Source organism: Lissotriton vulgaris, chromosome 7 (assembly GCF_964263255.1).
Source record: "Lissotriton vulgaris chromosome 7, aLisVul1.2, whole genome shotgun sequence".
NCBI classification, from domain to species: domain Eukaryota; kingdom Metazoa; phylum Chordata; class Amphibia; order Caudata; family Salamandridae; genus Lissotriton; species Lissotriton vulgaris.
The window spans coordinates 1039789754-1039809331 of record NC_141695.1 but is presented as its reverse complement, the minus strand read 5'-3'; the positions used below and the strand labels follow the sequence as shown (position 1 = coordinate 1039809331).

At 42.1% G+C, this 19578-nt stretch overlaps 1 protein-coding gene across 1 annotated transcript in view; it reads right to left on the bottom strand.

The window, feature by feature from the left end:
• Positions 1 to 19578, bottom strand: part of PHYKPL (5-phosphohydroxy-L-lysine phospho-lyase) — a 508199-nt gene that overhangs the window by 148609 nt on the left and 340012 nt on the right. Inside the window, exon 9 of the mRNA XM_086931482.1 lies at positions 9253 to 9407. Coding sequence (XP_086787608.1) covers positions 9253 to 9407 — 155 coding nt within the window. The remainder of the gene's footprint in view (positions 1 to 9252; positions 9408 to 19578) is intronic.

Genomic DNA, 19578 nt, shown 5'->3' with positions numbered 1-19578 from the left:
CATAAAGCATGAATAAGGAAGAGAGAAGAAATAGAAATGGAATACAGAAACAGATTATTATGAAGTCATGAAAGATGTAGAGGTTGTTAGATTGAAACAGATGAAAACAACATAATTTTGAAACAAATCAGATCGTAATCAGTTTTATAGATTGTGTGATAGCTTAAGTTGCCATCAAATGGGGTATTGATGCAGCATGAGTTTTGTGAAATAATCTTTCTTGATCAAATCTGCCTATATGTGTGTTATTAATATAAAAACTGACCAATAGTATGAAAATTATTAACATGGGAATCTAAAATGAATAACATGGAAAATATGCAAGAGAGATGATGCACATTCGGTAATCAAAAGCTGCAATAGATTTTGTACCGAAAGCAATTGAAAATATGAGTTTTATGCATAAACATCAGAAATGAGAAAGAGATTTTCTAAATGGGTACTAGAATCTTCACAAGAATAAAATAGAAAATAATGGAAACAATGTAGAAAAATGTTTCTGTGAATGTTTTTCTTTTCTTAACAGCAAAAGACACATTAATCATTAATGCATATTCTGAAAAAGGGATATCTATATGGTTTAATCAGAATATTGAATCTGTAAAATAATGACTTCTTGTATAATCGGAAAAGAATACAATGATTTCCTCCAGCTTTCGAAGAGAGATGACACCAAAGACTGTTGAAAAGGCTTGGATGAACTGAATAGGATGATGATCACCACATAAATCTAACCAATGGGAGTTGGAAATTTGGTAAAAGAGATAAAGTGGGGGGGGGGGGGGTTGGACTTTAAGATTTTAGAGTATTACTATACCATAAGAAAAGAACAAAGTAGTAGCTGTTTCTATGAGAGGAGAGCCTTGCTGCTATTTTCTCTGTGCTACTCTGGCTGGCTACTAACCTTGCAATACCTGACTGAGGCTGTCCTGATTTCTTGCACTTCATCGGCTGGTGATGTTGCCTTGTGCTAAACCTTTTCGGCCGAAGGGTTAGCTATTTTAGGACCATTGTACGCTGTGCATTAGTTCTCATTTTTATAGGTTCATATGAAAAGTATAAATTGCATACTGACTTGCAATGAATAGATTTCTTTTGTTTCTTTCTCTCCACTCACACTTGTTAATGATGTATATGATATGAACTGTATTTACCTTTTGTATAATTACCTGTAACATTGAACTAATGAAGATTCTTATGATGTTTCTTATTGTGTTCGTGTATTGACCATTAATTTCTGAAATATTAGCTAAAAGTATTTTTATAACTATTAAGAGTTTGTCTTTATTGAAGAGTGATTGACAGTGATGATTGTGACTAAGATTGTTGGTTTTGCATTTCCTTCATTATAGGTCCCCATAAAGGATTTACATCCGTCTCTCAGTGCAGAGTCCCTATTAGCTCTACAAAAGGTTCATCAGAAGATCTGTTATTGTAAGTGATTATTGAGCTCTTATGAGTCCAGATTCCTGGTTCTAGATAAGATCCTGTTTATTGGAAAAATCAGGGTTATTATAAATAGTTATAAAATGTACACCGCTACCGCTGAATTACTATCAAGAAATCAAAAAGGAAACTGAACTCAAATGACTCCTGACTATTATGTTATTGATGATTCAAACAGCTAGGGGTTTAGTGTAGAGGAACTGGTGGCGCTCTGCAAAGCCTACGGAGGTCAACTGGACATAGATCTATTTATAATGGTGCTGACAGGAAAGAGGCGACCCTACTAACCCCTTACTTTGTGGTGAAAAACCAACCACGTATAACAATTGCAACAGTCCTGTGCACACATAAAAATCAAAATTGAACAGTATGTGTTTGTATTCAACACAACAAGACAATATTCGCTGTAGTTTTCTTGGTTCCTTTAATGTGTGTTGGCACAGAGAACAGCCAGCCAACACGTGTTTCGTCAGAGAAACAGTGGTCTCCGACTCTTCAGGGCTGGAATTGATATAAAGGAACTCACTCAGTACATAGTACTTATATTTCAAGTTATTGAACGAGTTCCAAAATTAAATTAAAGTGACATCCTCTAGCAGTCATGGAAACCAAAAGTTAGTCTGAAACCAAGGAGTGTTGTGGGGCAGACCCTTATTCCGGCCTGCGTGACGACGAGTATTTATACATGCTAAGTGACATCTGGGACACACAATTTTTGCAAGGGAGTACATAGTAAGTGCCCGTGTGGATCGTGCTTCAGAGAGTTATATCAGTTGCCACCACACAAACCAGTGACAAAACGAAATAGTAAGGCACATTGACACACATTTGCACAAGCACCAGCAAAAGCGTCCCAGAGTGGTAAGAGTTGAATCAATCCTTAAACAAAGGCGAGGTAAAAAAACATAGCCAAAGTCTCGGTAGACGGTATGTATAATCTGAATAATGACAAGGATAAAAAAAAGGGAGAAGTAGAGAGGGTTATCAAAAGACAGAAGGTCAAAAGGGGAAAAGACGTAGAATTAGTGGAAAACAGATTTGAATTCCACAGGTCGTTCATAAAAGATTTAATCCGTGATACAAAAACGGAGTATAAGAGACTCACCCCTGCACCGGTGAGAATTCCAACCCTGTCCGGTTTCAAAGAGAATAACGCCGCAGTCAGGTACAATTATTCAGGCATGTATTCAAAAACTGAAAGGAAAGAGGAAGGGTAAATGAAACACAGCTGGGTAAAGTGCTGTGTCACTCTTTAAATTAGCAAGAAGCATACCTGTATGTATATGCTACAGAAGTTATGTGGATTCTAGTAGAGAAAAAGAGGGATAAAAAAGGAGGACATAAAGTAAGGACAATGCCTTGCGTAGTACTCAGTCAGTCACATTATGAAGTAGGTACTTTAAAGGAGAGATGGAGGAGGGGCAGCGGACTGGGGTGAAAAGGAAGAACAAGGAGGTAATTGTAGTGAAAAGTTTTATATACTGGGCCAAGGAAACGAAGTACACCTGTATCCTTGAACAAGGGATGCTCACCAGGATGGCAGTAAAAGTTGCAAACCGGCATCCACAAAGGCAAGGTATAGTGGAAAGGATAATGTTTACTGCAGGAGAATTAAAAAAAAGAAAAATCATAAGTCTCCAAATAATAAGTAGCGATGAAGTCTCACGCTACCAGTAGTCAGGCCAATGCCAGAAATAAAGCCTCACCTTAAGAGTACAAAGTGAAGATCAAACACCAATACGAGGTCAAGAGGAAGGGATAATTCCGATCAAGGACAACCTGTGCATAACAAAAATGGAAAGGCCTGTCAGAAATCCATTTTGCGATACCATTGTCAAGCCATAATAAAAAACCCTGTGAATTTAAGTGTCCAAATATATCACACTCACGTATAGGGCCGAAGGAATCCAAAGTTGGTCCTTGGACATTGGATTCCTTCGGCCCTGTACGTGATTGTGACATACACTTAGCTAATGCTGTTTTATAATTCCTGCGACATACAATTACGTCTGCTTGCAATCTGGGGCTAGAGGCTAAGGCTGCCCTCAAACTTCTTGCTGTTTTCGAACACTGCTGATCAAACCATTTAGGGCCCACATCTGTCTGTTTCTTAGCTGGTACTGACAGCAGCTGCGTAACCCTATCTGAAAGAGTCTGGAAAGCCACTAACACCTTCTTATATTGATGGCCCCCCTGTGTGCAGACGACTATTTCATCTGCACATACAGTTTTTATGTTGTTCTAAAACAGCTCTGGGGTTACTTGAGACCATCTAAGTCTACACTTTTCGTCGATTGTACTCAGTGCTCCCAGTTTAGGGTTTAATCCTGTCTTTGTTACCCAGGGGCCAGTTAGATATAAAGATAAAGGGTTATGATCACTGAATTCACTCTCGACAGTTAAGAAGCAATTTACAAATGTTTGCATAAGGGACGAAATCAACACAAAGTCAATAAAAGTCCCCTTCCCGTGGCCCTTAAAAGTGGGCACCACAAACCGAATGTAAGTGTTCGTCGGAGCCATAGTAGGTGTCATATCTAAATCATTAATCATATCGTTTAGCAACTCCCCTTCAACCGAGTGCTCAAAGTGAAATCCATGAATCCGTGGGCAACTCATCTCAGAGATGCATGAAGATAGGGGGTTACCACAAGGATGGATATTAAAATCACCTACTACCATAAGATTATGTAAGCTATGACTCATAGATTTATGAATAAAAGCATTCAAAGCAAGTATGTGACTTTGATCAAGACATAAAGAGAGTGAATTATAAAAATTTACCAGACCTTCCATACATTTCCCACTATATAGTGTTAATGCAAGGATGCCCGGATCAGAGGTAGGTACTACACAAACTTTACATACCAGAGCTACAGAGACATAAATAACCAGTCCCTCCTTAGATCTCCCCCTGTTAGAAACAATTGCAGGGACAAAATATGCCTTGTATCCTAGAAGAAGATCACATTCAGCCGACCAAGTTTCTTGCAAGCAAATTATCAAAAATTGCTTAATGTAGGTAATCCAGCTAGGGTTCTCTATCTTGGAAGCTAACCCTGCAATATTCCAGGAGATGACATTGTTTAAACTCCCCCTATGTGGTCTATCCCCTACAGTTCCTCAGTCAGTCTTCCTCCCTCCTCCTGGAATGCCTGTTTCCCAGAGTCAATCACAGGCTTCCAAGCCAGACAGGATTTCATATCTATTGTGGACTGGAAGTCCGCGCCCGGTGTTATTTAAACAGCTGAGTGTTGTCTGAGGTAACAAAGGGGGAGCATGATGAAAAAGAGATCTCCCCCTAGACCAACCTCCCCCCCATTGATTTTCCTCCCGGTTAGATCTTACCGGGTCCCTCCATGTTAGTGGCATATAGAAGAACCCCAAGGGTAATAATTTAATTGCAGTACCCTTCGTTAACTGTGGGCATAAGCCCCTTGACAATAAACGACCCGCAGGGTGGGAATTATCAAAGTTGATAATAATACAGTCGCCACTCCCTGTTTTATTAGATCTACCAATCCAATTGACCCTACGAGCCATTACTATGTTGTTAATGAGGTTCGCTCCATCAGGGGTATTCTGACTAATCAAATACACTATCTTATTCAGCAGTTGCTCGTAACTTTCATTCTCTCCTGGTGGGAGGGCAGGGACATGAACCAATATGACCACATATGGGGTGGCTTCTGGCGGGAGGTCAATGACTACAGGTCTTCGAGACACACTAGGTCCCTCCTCTGACCTCTGATTTGATACGGGAATAGGAGAGTTCCTTCTAGTGCATAAGGGTTGTGTTAAAGGTGTCTTTTCTCTCAAGTCTTTCCTAGGATTACATGAGCCACCTGTAACATTAGACCTTGTGCTAATCGGCACTGATTCCGCTTCCTTGTCATTGCTGCCACCTATTCTATCCATCATACTTGGGGGTTGAATATTAAAGTTCTGTGAGTCCGCTGTACCTGTAGCATTCAAAAAGTTAGCCAGTGAAGACTTCAGATGCAATAACCTGGATTCCACCCCACACAGTTTTAATACAATGGGTTCCAACAAGGTTTTTACCATGACCTCTAGTTTCCCCCCAAAATCTCCCTCGGCATGCCCAGTATTCGATGTTCCTCCATTACTCTGGACATTATTAAATAGATCTCTCTGGGGCTCCTTTCCTGTGTCGTGTATTTCCACCACTGTCACCCTTTTATTTCCTGAGGCTATATGTCCCTGGTGTTTGATTACCCGGGTTTTTTTCGGAATGGCACTATTTTTTTTTGGGCGGGTAGATACTATTTTTTGTTTCTGCACTCTACCCCATAATTTATACCTAACCGGGCTGGATATCAATTTCCGGGGTCCCAGAGAGCATGCTTCCATTTAATATGGATACATCAGCCTCTATCTGAGGAACCCTTTCTTGGACTGAGGGTGGGGAAATTTGGTTCAGAGTATCTATAAGTACTGGAGTAGCAGATAGTCTACCAAAGGTGGGGTCCAGAGATAACCTGCACTCCGTCATTATAATCTCCTTGTTGATAACTAACTGTGCTCTGGTCAGGTACGCATCAAGAGTCCCAACCATCCCTGGGCCTCCTCCTACTTTCCTTCTTGCCATTGTGAAATATGGACAGTTCAAGATGACCCAATACAAGTTACTTGTAACAATAAAGTACCCTAATTCAAGATGGTCAAGACCTGGTACGTTTTATAGGTCGTAATAGCACCAACTAGTTAGTACACCTCAATCCTAATCTACAATATAAATGCACAAAGTTATACCTTGATGATGAATGAATACTGTTGCAGTGTTAACAGTAAAAAACTATAAACCAAATATAAAGTTTGCAATAATATCCTTAAAAAAAAGTATAAACTTTAGTTCATGCAATAAGCCGTCAATGGACAGTTCCAATATTATTCCGAGTAACCATAAGTATCAAGTTCCCAAGTTGTCTATAACATGGACCCTTCTGGTGTTACAAAGTTCAGGATACCAAAGGTTTACTCACGAGGGAATAAAGACTGGTCTGAAATAGGGGATTTAGAAGGGTGGCCCAGCCCGGCCTCTTCTGGCCCCTGACGGCTACAGACGGCCCGACCTTTGCCCAGGTTTAGCCCGGCGACCGCCCGCGCACGTCCCGCAGTGCATGGGTCTGGCGCTGCTTAAATCGCGCCTCCAGTCGCGCTCTGCCGCGTCAGCCACACAACAGAGCAGAGGACTCTGGGGGATGTAGTTCCCGGTCCTTCGTGAGCCCTGAGAGCTGTTCCCCTCACAGCTGGAAAGAAGGCTCCTGCTGCGCTGGCCGTTGCCCTCACGGCGATGGCAATTATCCCCAAACTGTGGCCTGAGTCTCCAGGTGCGTTTTGCAGTGCGTGGGTCTGGCGCTGTTTAAATCGCGCCTCCAGTCGGGCTCTGCCGCGTCAGCCACGCGACGGAGCAGAGGACGCTGGGGGATGTAGTACCCGGTCCTTCGTGAGCCCTGAGAGCCGTTCCCCTCACGACTGGAAAGAAGACTCCTGCTGCGCTGGCCCTTGCCCTCACGGCGATGGTAATAATCCTCAAACTGTGGCCTGAGTCTCCAGGCGCGTCCCGCAGTGCGTGGGTCTGGCGCTGCTTAAATCGCGCCTCCAGTCGCACTCTGCCGTGTCAGCCACACGACGGAGCAGAGGACTCTAGGGGATGTAGTTCCCGGTCCTTTGTGAGCCCTGAGAGCTGTTCCCCTCACAGCTGGAAAGTAGGCTCCTGCTGCGCTGGCCGTTGCCCTCGGGGGGATGGTAATTATCCCCAAACTGTAGCTTGAGTCTCCAGGCGCGTCCCGCGGTGCGTGGGTCTGGCGCTGCTTAAATCGCGCCTCCAGTCACGCTCTGCCACGGCAGCCACGCGACGAAGCAGAGGACTCTGGGGGATGTAGTTCCTGGTCCTTCGTGAGCCCTGAGAGCCGTTCCCCTTATGGCTGGAAAGAAGGCTCCTGCTGCGCTGGCCGTTGCCCTCATGGCGATGGTAATTATCCCCAAACTGTGGCCTGAGTCTACAGGCGCAAAGTATTTTGATCAAAGGAAGAACAATAACAGTTATCAGATATGTACTATCACTGAGGATGATTATGACTTTGATTATGGCACATGGGGGTACTCAAGAGGAGAAGGGGAACAGGTGGCTAAACCAGTAGATTCAAGGGGCCTATTTATTGAAACCCAGGTGCAAGGGAGGAGAATAACATTTCTTTTGGACACAGGAGTCGCTATTCCCCTACCTCAAAAAATAAACTTCCACCTGTACCCCTCTCAGGACACACCAACACTTCTGTGAGATTGTCTAACATACTGGTTTCCAATCCTATCCGTACACCACTAACATACTATTTGGCCTATTACTGATGAGCACTGTATCGTGATCACTGATAAGTGTGCTTTGAATTTATTGGGTATGGAGTTACTGACTAAATTGCATGCTACTTTTGATTGTGTAGTTCTAGAATGCCGAGCAAGGAGACCCTTAACATCAAACTTTGTATTCTAATTACAGACACCCTTTTTACCCATCTGACTGTACTTCAAGGGTAAACCAAATATGCCTTTACCTAGGATACCACAGAACAAAATATTGAGGTAAGGAGAATTAGGGGTACAAAAAGCAATTGTGGATCTCTTGGCTGAGGATGTAATTAGAGAAATAGAAGGCAGCCTGATTCTTCTTATTAAAAAAAAAAGAGTTCTGACCCGAATAAACCAAATGTTTGGAGACTACTAGTTGATCGTAGGGAAGTAAATAGGATAGGTGACCACATTTCTCAGTGGTACACAGAATAACGAAAAGTTTGGCAATTGTTCCTTCAACTGAAGAAAATTATGATTTGAAGACTAATTCTGTTCTCCATTCCCTTGCATGGGGACTCGCAGTATTTATTTTCGTTCGTATTCCAAGGTCGTTCATTCCGTTTTCAAAGGATACCACAAGGATGTACTGAATCTCCTTCTATATATTCTCAAGCTTTAAAAACACAACTAGATAATTTCACACCTATCGCTAACACCACAATGATCCAATATATTGATGACATTCTATTGTGCAGTATAGACGAATAGACATGCACTAATGACACTATACACCTATTGAATTTCTTTTGCAAAAAACAGGTTTGGTGGGCCTATCTCTGCTTTAATTTAATCTTTTCGTTCAAGTAGTATTTTTTACGGCCATCTTTGACTTATTTCTTCCAAACATATCCCTGATCCCTTTCGACGGAACCATTGTTTACTTTTTAATTCTTTTAAACTTTATTTGCATTTCAGTTATGAAACAAATAATTAAGCAAAATAAAAAAACAGTCTTGACAAGGACAGGCCCACTCCCACATATTTTCTTTTGTTCCCAATGTTGGCCAATGTTTTTTTCACCAGCTGTGTCTAAGTATATATCATATTTCCTGTCAACCTTTAGGAAGGTACAGTAAGTTTTGTGGTGCATATTTGCTTGCATAGAGCATCCATCCGATTTCACATCCCTGTAAGACATTTTTGCTCAAGGCAAATTAGTGAGATAATGTTATGCAGTCAACGCAAGGAAAACAGTAAAATACACAAGATACCGGTAGCTCAATAACAGAGATATACAGAAGATCATAATTGGATAATAATACTTATACAAAGTATTCTTTCTATGTATAAATCCGGATTATGTCAATTTGTGATGCACATGCAGTGCAAAAACTATTGTTTCAAAAGCAAGCAAAGCGGGCAATTTTAATTGTACAACTTAATGTATTCACACCCAAATAACAGTGTAACACAGACAGAGTTTTACAATAATACCTGACATCTCCAATGATTGGATGTTTATTTTTCTGTTCATTTAGTAATTCCATCAGGAATTTTCCGACGTGTGTAGCATGGTCTCTAAGATTCTCCTTCTCAATGACGTCTAAAACAGCTAAACCTACTGCACAGGAAACTGGATTGCCACCAAACTAGGCAAAAAAAAAGATGTGTCATGTATTGCATACGTTTAACCACATTAAAGGATTTAAACATGAACTTATATCCAATGGAATACTTTACATGGTGCATTAGTACAAACAGTATATGGCAAATTGCCCAAGGGTGAGGTGTAGTTTTCCAACTACCCCTGTCTTGTTCAAAGACTAGATAGTGTGTGCATTAGTACATACAAGTATACCAAAATATATAATGCAAAATGTGTCACACACTGAGTTTATACTCTTGCTAGTAGACAGATTTAGGATTTACCACCTGCAATCCTGCTCCACTCAAGAATATGTATTAAATAATATAGCACCAAAATACACTAGCCATGTCCAGGGTCCTCTATCATATGTCCTAATACCAATCTGAGGAAGGGTAAAGTTATTTGGCTTTAATGAAGGTTCTAGAATGTGGGTAAGGTATGTAGATTTATGTTATTCTCGTGCACAAAGGTAGAATGTCTTTCAAAGGAGTTACCAGTGTGCTGAAAGCGTTAGTAATGAGCATTTTATTTAAATTTATAGAGTGAATTTGACCAGTACTATCAAAAAATGAACTAGAGAATGAGGTAACTTAAGCTCCAGAGATATTTCAGATCATATTGCACCACTGAAACTCTGGAAGAAAAATAAGGTAAAACTAAAGTCTTACAGAATTAGTGGGTGTATAATTAAGGAAGTGCCATTGAAATGAAAGTGGTACACAGGAGGACCATTATTGCAGCTATGCTCTCTGTGGATAGAGCCCTAATATGACCTGTGTCACGACAAACAGAATCAAATGATACCATTTTGTTTGACTGATTTAAAACAAAACTTAGTTATTGGTATGTCTTTTTAAATACATGGTATAACACAAAAGAAAGCTTTTCAGTGGCTACTTAGCAGATTAAGCAGCTGCCCACCCATCTTGAATGGGGCCTGCCTCGCTGTGCAATGTAGCACACTCCTTCAGCCCTTAACTAGCCTGACCGCGGCGAGAATGAACAGTCCTATGACCCACAGAGGTCCCTTTTTCACTGTGCGCTTCTTACGCACCACTAGAAGGGGGAGTTCAGCACTGTTGTGGACTATTGGGGAGTTGTGCTGGCCTGGGCCGAGAACTCTCCGGGAGGAACCTCTGCTCTATGGCCTGGGTCCACGGTGACTCGACGGGGCTCCAGCTCATTGCGGCTCTGCAAGTGCTCTGCCTGGTTTGTGGCTTCCTCTCCCTTGGAGGTGAGTAGGTTGCTGGGACCCTGTCAACACTGAGGAGCCTCCATAAGTTTTTCTGCGTGGTGACCCTGTGGCTTGGTTGTCGATGGCCCCCGTTATCTCCTTATCAGTGGTGGGGCTTCGTGAGATGTTGTTTGTGAGGTTGAGACCAGCACTGCCAGGACTTCGAGGCCTGCACATTTTGTCATCCCGGTTGATTAGTGCCAAACAACGGGTGACTGTACCTTTCCTAAACCCCACTCTTCTGGAAGTCTGGGCTCATATGTGTTCCTTTGTGATTACTGATTGTTACACTCTACATCGAACCCGATTGAATGACACCCTGTTTTCGGTCTTTGATCCCCTGAACTTCGTGTGGGTCAGCCACAGCCATCTACCCAACTTGCCTCTTGTTCTTATAGCCACGGCCTCCCTAGGGGAGATAGCTGATGCCTGAGGCTGCGGGCCGCTTGAGGTACTTTGCCATTGAGTCGGAGGCACCTAACTGGCCTATTGTTACCCCTTGCAGCTGAGGGGCTGGCGGGGTACTGGGGCCTCGATTTGCAGATTTGTGCTGATTCAGGACTATGCCATAGAGCTTGGTGTCGCATGTTGTGAACTCCGCCCCTCCCTGGGTGCATCATATGACGTCCCATAGGCCAGCAGGCCACCAACTTCTCTTTTCAGAACCAATCAGTCACACCAAGATGTATACCGCATCACCTGCCCCCTTGGACATGGGCGCCCTGCTTGGGCGCCCTGCTGAAAAAAAATATGAGAGCTCTCACCACAGAAGTGAAATCTCCAAGACAAGATGTGGGATCATTCATAGACTATCTACGACATAAGATCACTGACCTGGAGGACAGATTATGGGGTAACAACTTTCTTATCTATGGTGAGCCAGAGGAAGCAGAGAGGGGGATGTGACATCCTTCCTGCGGAGTCCGCTTCCAAAACGCCTTGATCTTCATCTATCTATGAAACGCTGGAGCTCTAGGCCTTGATTCTCCCCACACCCAGTTATTGCTTAAATCCTGCACCAGGAGCATGTCAGAGCCATTCTTCAAATGGCACAGAAATCCAAGGGCCCACTCTTGTTTGAGGGCTGTCATATCTCCTTCTTCGCTGATTGATTTATCCTAGAAATGGTTTATATATAAATACATTCACTGAAAAAAACAAAGATAACAGGGATGTCATAGTTAGGAAATATAATTTTAAAAACCTTAGAAATTCACTGAAAAAAACAATGGTTACAAGGACGTAATAGTTAGGCTGATATTTCACTAGTACAAAACCAGAGATAAAAGCAGTTATAGTTAGCTGAGCTAACTATAACTTGTGCCCCCGCAATGCACTGCTTATGATCTCACATATAACATTATTCATGACATGGTCAGTGACATCACCGATTACATCACTCATGACATCTCAAATGACATCATCCAATGAGCATTTTTAAAAAGTGTATGAGTTTTAAATATATATACCAAGGTGTATTGATGAATCAGTGGGTGTGTGAGTGCCTGTATGGAAGATTTAGTGGGTGCATGAATGACTGTATAAGTGAGCGATTAAGTGTCTCAGTAAATGCATGGGTGAGTTGGTGTCTAAGTGGATGAATGGGTTGGTGAGTGGGTACGTGAATGTCTGTATGGGCGATTCATTGGTTGCCTGCATGGATGAATGAGTGGGTGAATCAATGGCTGTATGGGTTAGTGAGTAAGTCTGTGATGAACTGTATGGGTGACTGAGTCATTGTATGGCTGTGTTGGTGAGTGACTGGATGTGTCAGTGGAATATGGGTGAGTAACTGCATATGTGAAAGGCAGCATCGATGAGTGTTGGAGTATATGAGTGACTGTATGTGTGAGTGTCTGTATGGGTGAGTGCGTCCTTGTGTCTCTGTATGGGTGAGTGTGTCCTTGTGTCACTGACAGTACGTGTGAGTATGTGTTGGTATCTGTATGAATAAGTGAGTGGGTGTGTGTATAACTGTATAGGCGAGTAAGTGGCTGTGTGGTTGACTCTATGGTTGGGTGAGTAGCTCTATGGGCGACGGACAGTGTGTGAGTGGATATATTAGTGGCTGTATTAGTGAGTGAGTTAGTGTACGAGTAGCTGAATGCGTGCATTCGTATGTAGACCTATGAATCAGTGAGTGAGTGTTTAAGTACTGCCATGGGTATGTCAATGGTTTTGAAAATGGTAGTGTGGAAGTTGGAGTCAGTGTATGGAATTTTATATTGGGATGTGAGAGGGTGCGTCAGAGGTTCTGTGGATGATGTCATCAGTGATCTCATTTGAGATGTCATCAGTGAAGGTATTTTTAATTTTATTTCCTAACTAAACTTAAAAAAACACCTCCATTTTAACTACTTTTTATTTAGAAAACTACCTCATTCAGCTCCAGCCTTCTATTGACTGCCATTGCTCCTTCACTTCAAAATGCTTAGATTATGGATTGTTAGCCACAGCTATACCTATTAGGCTAAAAAGGCTGCAAAAAAATAGAGGTCTTGACAGGGACCTGGGTTTCTCAAATGTGGAGATTACTTGGTTTGGCCAGAAAGGGTTAAAGTTTTATCAGTTACTGGCTTTGGTTAAAATCATTGTTGATTGCCGAGCTCCTCACCTGATGATTGTGCACTGTGGAGGCAATGACGCTAGCCCATTGACTGGGGTAGGGCTAGAAATCCTAATGAACAATACCTTTGTAGAACTGGTGTCGCTTTTCCCTCACACTGTCTTGGTGTACTAGAATATATTCCAAAGACAGAAATGGGAGTGGTCAAATCGATTTTGTCGACAGATTGACAACGCCCAGAAACATGTTAATAGAACTGTTTCTGAATTCCTCAGTGACCATAGTATGGGCTGTATCTATAACAATTAGCGTTTTGACTTGAATGGAATTTAAAAAATGATCGAGTGCACTTTGCAGATGTGTAGCTATCCTATACACACAATCAGCACAAAGAAAAAAGGCTCTTGTCAGGGACACCCTAGTACCTGAAACATTGCTAATTTTCTTTATAAATATCCTTTTTTTTAATCAAAAAAATAAAAGCAAACATTCAATCGACATCAGCACATCCAAAAATATTAACCAAAAAATCCATTGTAAACATTGCGCTACACATATTACTAAATACATGCTTCTTTAAAAACGTGTTTAAACTCATGTTTTTGTACTAAGTTTCTTTAAAATCTGTCTTTAAGATCTATTTTCAGTTTTCGCGGTTATTCAGGAAGTTGCAACAATGCTGTTTACTGCGACGATCACGCCTTTTCAATAAAGAGAAAAACACATATGCACACAGATTACAGTGTTTTACACACTAGCGGTTTATTACTGTACACTTCAGATTCATGTTTTTCAAGTGTATTTCTAGACCAACCATCTCTAAATCCTACTTTATGTTTTTGCGGTGAGGTCGGAGATCACGATTACATTGGTAAATGTGATACCTGCGGATTCGGCACGAAAGCGGAAAGCAAAAGCAGGAATTGCAATAGCAACCGTCAGATAAAAATATTATAACTATATAATTAATTCTAACCATCACACAAGATAAATCACTATTTTAATAACTATATAAAAACATTTATCAGAATCTCAATATAATACAATGTGTGTTGATGATTCACATATATATATTTTTCTATATTTCCTCCAATATTCGCGGTGTCGCCGCAGTAGGTGAGACGTCCCGGCAATGGTACATGGAGGCCGAGCTGGCAATTGCAGCATAGTCGCGAATATCACACGCGATTAAAAAAATATTTTGGACACATAACTTGTGTCATTAACACTTACATTTCTGAAACATGGGGTCAGAGTACCTCAAGCCTGACCCCTCATGTTTGCTTTCACAAACCCCCCGGAAACATTCCCAATAGATAAAATGGCAAACGCAACTTTCTGTTTAAGTTGCGTCCAGCCAACCAGAGCATTCCTGTTGGCGCGTGCAGTCGCGATTAATCACAAAACGATTGCAAAATATCCGGGGCCAGAGATATCACAATAATTTTAGGGTTACATTTCTCAAAAACTACTGATAGGATTTGCACCAAATAACAAAATGCACAATCTGCGTAACAACATCTACCTTTCTGCCAGATTTGGTGTAATTCTGCAAAGCAGTTCGGCTGTAGGTCCGACAGCGCATTCCCATGGGAATTACCATTACAAACGCACCCTTATTTTGAGCCCCCATTTCACAGTCCCCACTGCACAGATCACCCGCAAACCTTCGATGACACACAGAACCTACTTTGAAACTTTGTTTGGAAAATGTCATGCAGATCGGTCAAACAACGCCAAAGTTACAGGCAAGTCATAATGTGCCTTTCCTATGGAACCTAGGAGGTCCTAACCATAACTACCCACTAGCAACCACCAGTATAAAACCACCCGATTTTTTATTTAAAAATAAACCAGTATTTGCATTCCAGTGATTTCTTTGAAGTGTTTCGGAGCACTGGCTCCTTAATCATAGGCCATGCTGAAAACTCCACAGAAGTACTAATTCACATCTTCATTTGCCTGCTGCTGATTAATATTGGCTGCCGGTAGGCCTCTCAGGTGAGTCAGACTGTTAGTGCATGCTGGGTCTTGTGGTGTGTATTAAGCCGACTCTTACCCTCCAGTGGGTTCTGTTTTGTTTCAGTATCAGTAAAATATTCATATCCCTTCAGTTGGCCCCAGGATGCAAAGCTGATTTGTATTTTCTCCATCGGCTGTGCTGCTCTGCAAGTTTGGCATAGTTCCAGGCCCAGCATCCCCTCACTCCATTTTTAAAGGTGGTGCAGTCCTCCACGGCCGGGTTGCCCGGATTTATGTATCCCATGTTGCCCATATTAAGGACGCACTCAACGGAAGATTAAAAAAAAAATTGATTCTTTACTTAAAAAGAAACCAGTATAACGTGTGTGTGTAGCTGTGGTTTTAAGAATGAATTTATGTGGGAGGAGCTACGACAGCAAGCAAGATGGCCGCATAGTCTCCCGGCTCCGCTGACCTCCGTCTTTCGCTCGAAGATCCTGTCATTTATCCTGATATTCCGCCCCATATCCGTGTCTATGAACTAATCTTCAGTCCGATGGAGCAATCCCGAGACTTTTCCGACATTGTAGAGTGGAGTAATGTCGAGGTTTGACTTGAGGCCTAACCCAGTCTGGAAGCCGGGGTCTCGAGTGCTGGTCTAGCCGGGTCCTAGTTGAACAACAGCGGACCGGTGAGGGCGGCAGGGTCCGGTCCATGGAACTTTCGACATCTTTTGGATTGCTTTGCTGATGATCTGCTGCCTGGTCTTGTATCGAAGGTGAGGAGACGAGTGACGCCCGAGGCGGTGTGGCGGGGGTCCCTGACCCGGAGGCCTAGCGTTCGCATCGCCGGTGCCTTTGGGTTGGAGACTTGGCGCGCACGAACGCATGTTGACGATCTGTCCCTCACGGTTCATTCCTGCTCCGACTAATCTTCCCCCGGGGAGGGCGACTCTCCGAGGGGATCACTATGCCTGATGTTATGCGAAACCCGGCGGAGCGGGCTAAGTGCGGCCCGTCATTGCAGTCAGTGCTGGCAGCCCTCGAGGCACTTCAGGTGACTATGGAGGCCCAGGTCTGGAAACTGATGTCGGCAGCGGATGGAATTAGAAGATCGGGACCGGACCCTGACTCGTTGCCCGGGACCAGGCGGCCAGCTCTACTCCCGATAGACACCCCAGTGGTGCATTCAGACCCGGTGCATGGAGCTGTGCCTGCCCCTACGGAAGTGGAACTGAGTGAACATGCTGAGATCTGCGTATCAACTATATGGTCGGAATCTTTGGTTTCGCTACCAGCGGAACACTTAACTGCTGTTCCCACTCTGGAAACTTTTGGTCGGAACTGTGAACTGTTTTGGATTGTGTCGCACCCCCTTCCCAGCTGGTCCATCAAGATGGCGGATGGGACAGTGTCTGGCCTTGGAGTCGGGGAGGGGCATCGTTGGACCCGGCCATCTACTTTGGGATTTGCCATCCTTTCTCCATCTAACAGACTATATTTCGGCAACTTCTGTGTATATTTTGACAATTTGACGATGGGGCTCTACTTATCGGAGGGAATCAGCAAATTTGATCGACAGGGTCAAGGTTGAGACGGTTGTTTTGGGTTTCACACTGTGGTTTAATCAGTAACGGGATTGGTTTACTAGGTTAACGGAGACCGAGCGGGGTTTATAGTTTCCTCCGGTGCAATTTTCTATTGTGTTCTGCTCGATTGTGTCAGCTTTGTGGGGGATTCTTTGTTAAGGCGGTGGGGGGAGACCGGGAATGCGTACGATAAGCCCTTCTCCATTTCTACTTTTAGTGTAGGGGTTTAGTTCTTCTTTATTTCTCTTTGTTCTTTCTATATTTCGGGTTTCAGTTACTTGGGGCGACAGGCACGCTGCTAGGGGGGTAGGCCGTAGTCATCGCCAGGGGTACAGGGTGGGGGAGGTGATTTTTTGTTTTTGTTTTGCCTTTATTGTTTCTATGGCCTTTTTTCTCTTTCGTATCTTTCCTTTTACCTTTTCTTTTCTTTCTTCCTTTTTTGGGTCAGCGTAGTGGGTCCACTCTTCAGTGAATTATCGATTTTTTCTTATCTGTGCCTATACTTTTCACGGTATTTCAGTATCATTGGGCGGGCGCTTAACTGGTGCGAACTGTGATTGTATGCTTGTTTATCCTGAATTGTATGCCTTAGCGCCACTGTCCTAAATGAGATCGATCTAACTGTGGAAATCCTACCATTTTGCCCGCCCTTTACGCAATTCTGTGATATTGTAGGGCACCTGATCCTTCTATATTTATATTGTAAAATGGAGCCTTTAGAATCCTGTCATTCGCGAATTTGTGGTACTTTCGCTTCCCCGGCTGCCGAGCCGTGTCCTAAGTGACTTGCTGTGATGAAACTGATTAGCGGCCGGCCCTGGTGGTTGTAGGCCCATATTTGTAACTGGTTGAAGTAATAATAAAGGTTTTCCAAAAAAAATAAAAAAAAGAATGAATTTATGGTTTGATTTGAAGTAGTATGTACAAATACATCATTGATATACTGCAGGAGGTGTCTGAATAAAGAGTAGATTTGACAAAGGTATTGACAAATGACAGTAATGTCCAATAATAATTTATGTATTATTGTAGACTAAAGAACTTAAATGTACCCCTCTAGAGTTCTAGTTGTTCTTCTAGATAACCACCCAAAACTCAATAGGTTTACGTGGCCTTCCTCCACCCCTTTGGGATAAACTGTTTTAGTAGCACTTAGTTAGGTGTGTGAGTTCCACGTGTAATAATTTCTTTTATAGTTTAGTGGCATAATGGAGACATGAAGGCTCTTAAATTACTCCAGACACTCCTGTGTGCCATTTTTCTGTTTTTTTAAATAAAAGAATGTTGGTGCATTAATATTTCAAAACCACTCATGGTTAATTATACAGAAGAGCAAATTTCTAAATTGTTAGACAATCTGTCTTTGTTGAGTGGGAACAACGAGGTTCCCAATAATAGCAAGTTGAATAACATTTCAAAATTAAAAAGGTTAAAAAATAAATAGATTAGGATACGTTTAGACACACAAGTAGTGTTAGAACATTCTAAGAAGTAGGTAAAAAAATGTACCAATAATATTTACAGATGACCAACAATATTTAACACAGTTTAGCGGTGTAGGCAATAAATAATGAAGTGACTAGCTTGCCCTCTCAATAGAGACAGCTTTAAAATGTAGAGCGCAAGAATTGAAAGAAATCGATGAACTAGAGAAGTTAATAGTGGGTGATGATGTAATATCAGATGCAAAAAAACTGATTGATGAAGTAAAGAAACATATTTCTGAGTTTAAGACCTTAACAATTAATCAGAAACATCTAACATAGCTAGAGATATAAAGCATTTTTATACAGAAACAACATACCCATATTTGAGAGAAGATTTCTACAAGTCTATTTCCTTGAAAAATACGAACCCGCCTGGCGTACGCCAGATCCAGAAAGATTTATGACCTTTTCCGAGACATCTTAAGGTTGGTATAGGGGAAGCAAACTATATACATCTAGAGGTTGAACTGCACAAACAAACCAGAAAACCTTGGCTTCATCCTAGCTTCCCCATTCTACAAAATTGTGTGATCCTAGGCAAGTGTTTCACTTCACTTTCCCTCACTTTCCCTCCTTATTCTTTTATTATCAAATATAAGAGGACCTAGAAATAGAGGACTTCAGGATGTGCGCTGTACAAAACCATCTCTTGTGTAGGATTTAATAACATATAATGTTGTTCATGTATAATAGGAGGCCACTCTAAGAGTGCACATAACTGGCTCACCTTAGTTCACTATTGGCATTGTTGTCAGGGTGGGGGACGAATGTATGTTTCTAAATTCATGTTTGAAAACTATCACTTAAAAAAATACTTCTGAATGCACTGATATAATCCTATATATTAACGTGAAATGGTCCGGCAGGTCAATGACATACACTTTTGGAACTTTTGAAGAAACCGTATCATATTTTTACATTTTTGCTGCGGGAGAAGGTGTTGCTAAAGTGGAGTAGGACAACCTAGTTACTTCAATTTACCTTTACCATGCCTGCATATTTAACATTGTTTTAATGTTAGTGCTGCGTCAAGAGAACAGTAGCCTAGTGCTGCTGTTGATCAGAGGACAGCATGTAAAGGCCAAGGAGGGCCGCAAGCAGCCCCAGGATGTACTTTAAATATCTCTGTTATAAACCAATACTCTGCAGGATGAAGCCCTTGCAGTCATGAGTCACATCCTGAATAAGAGATCTCAGCCAGACAGGGTGTTCATGGTATCAGAACTGGTTACCCCATGCTTTAAGAAGAATATATTTGCCTTTAAAAATTAACGCTTTCTGCAAGTAAAGGGTGTAGCCATGGGTTGCCCCATTGCACCCGAAATAGGGAATATT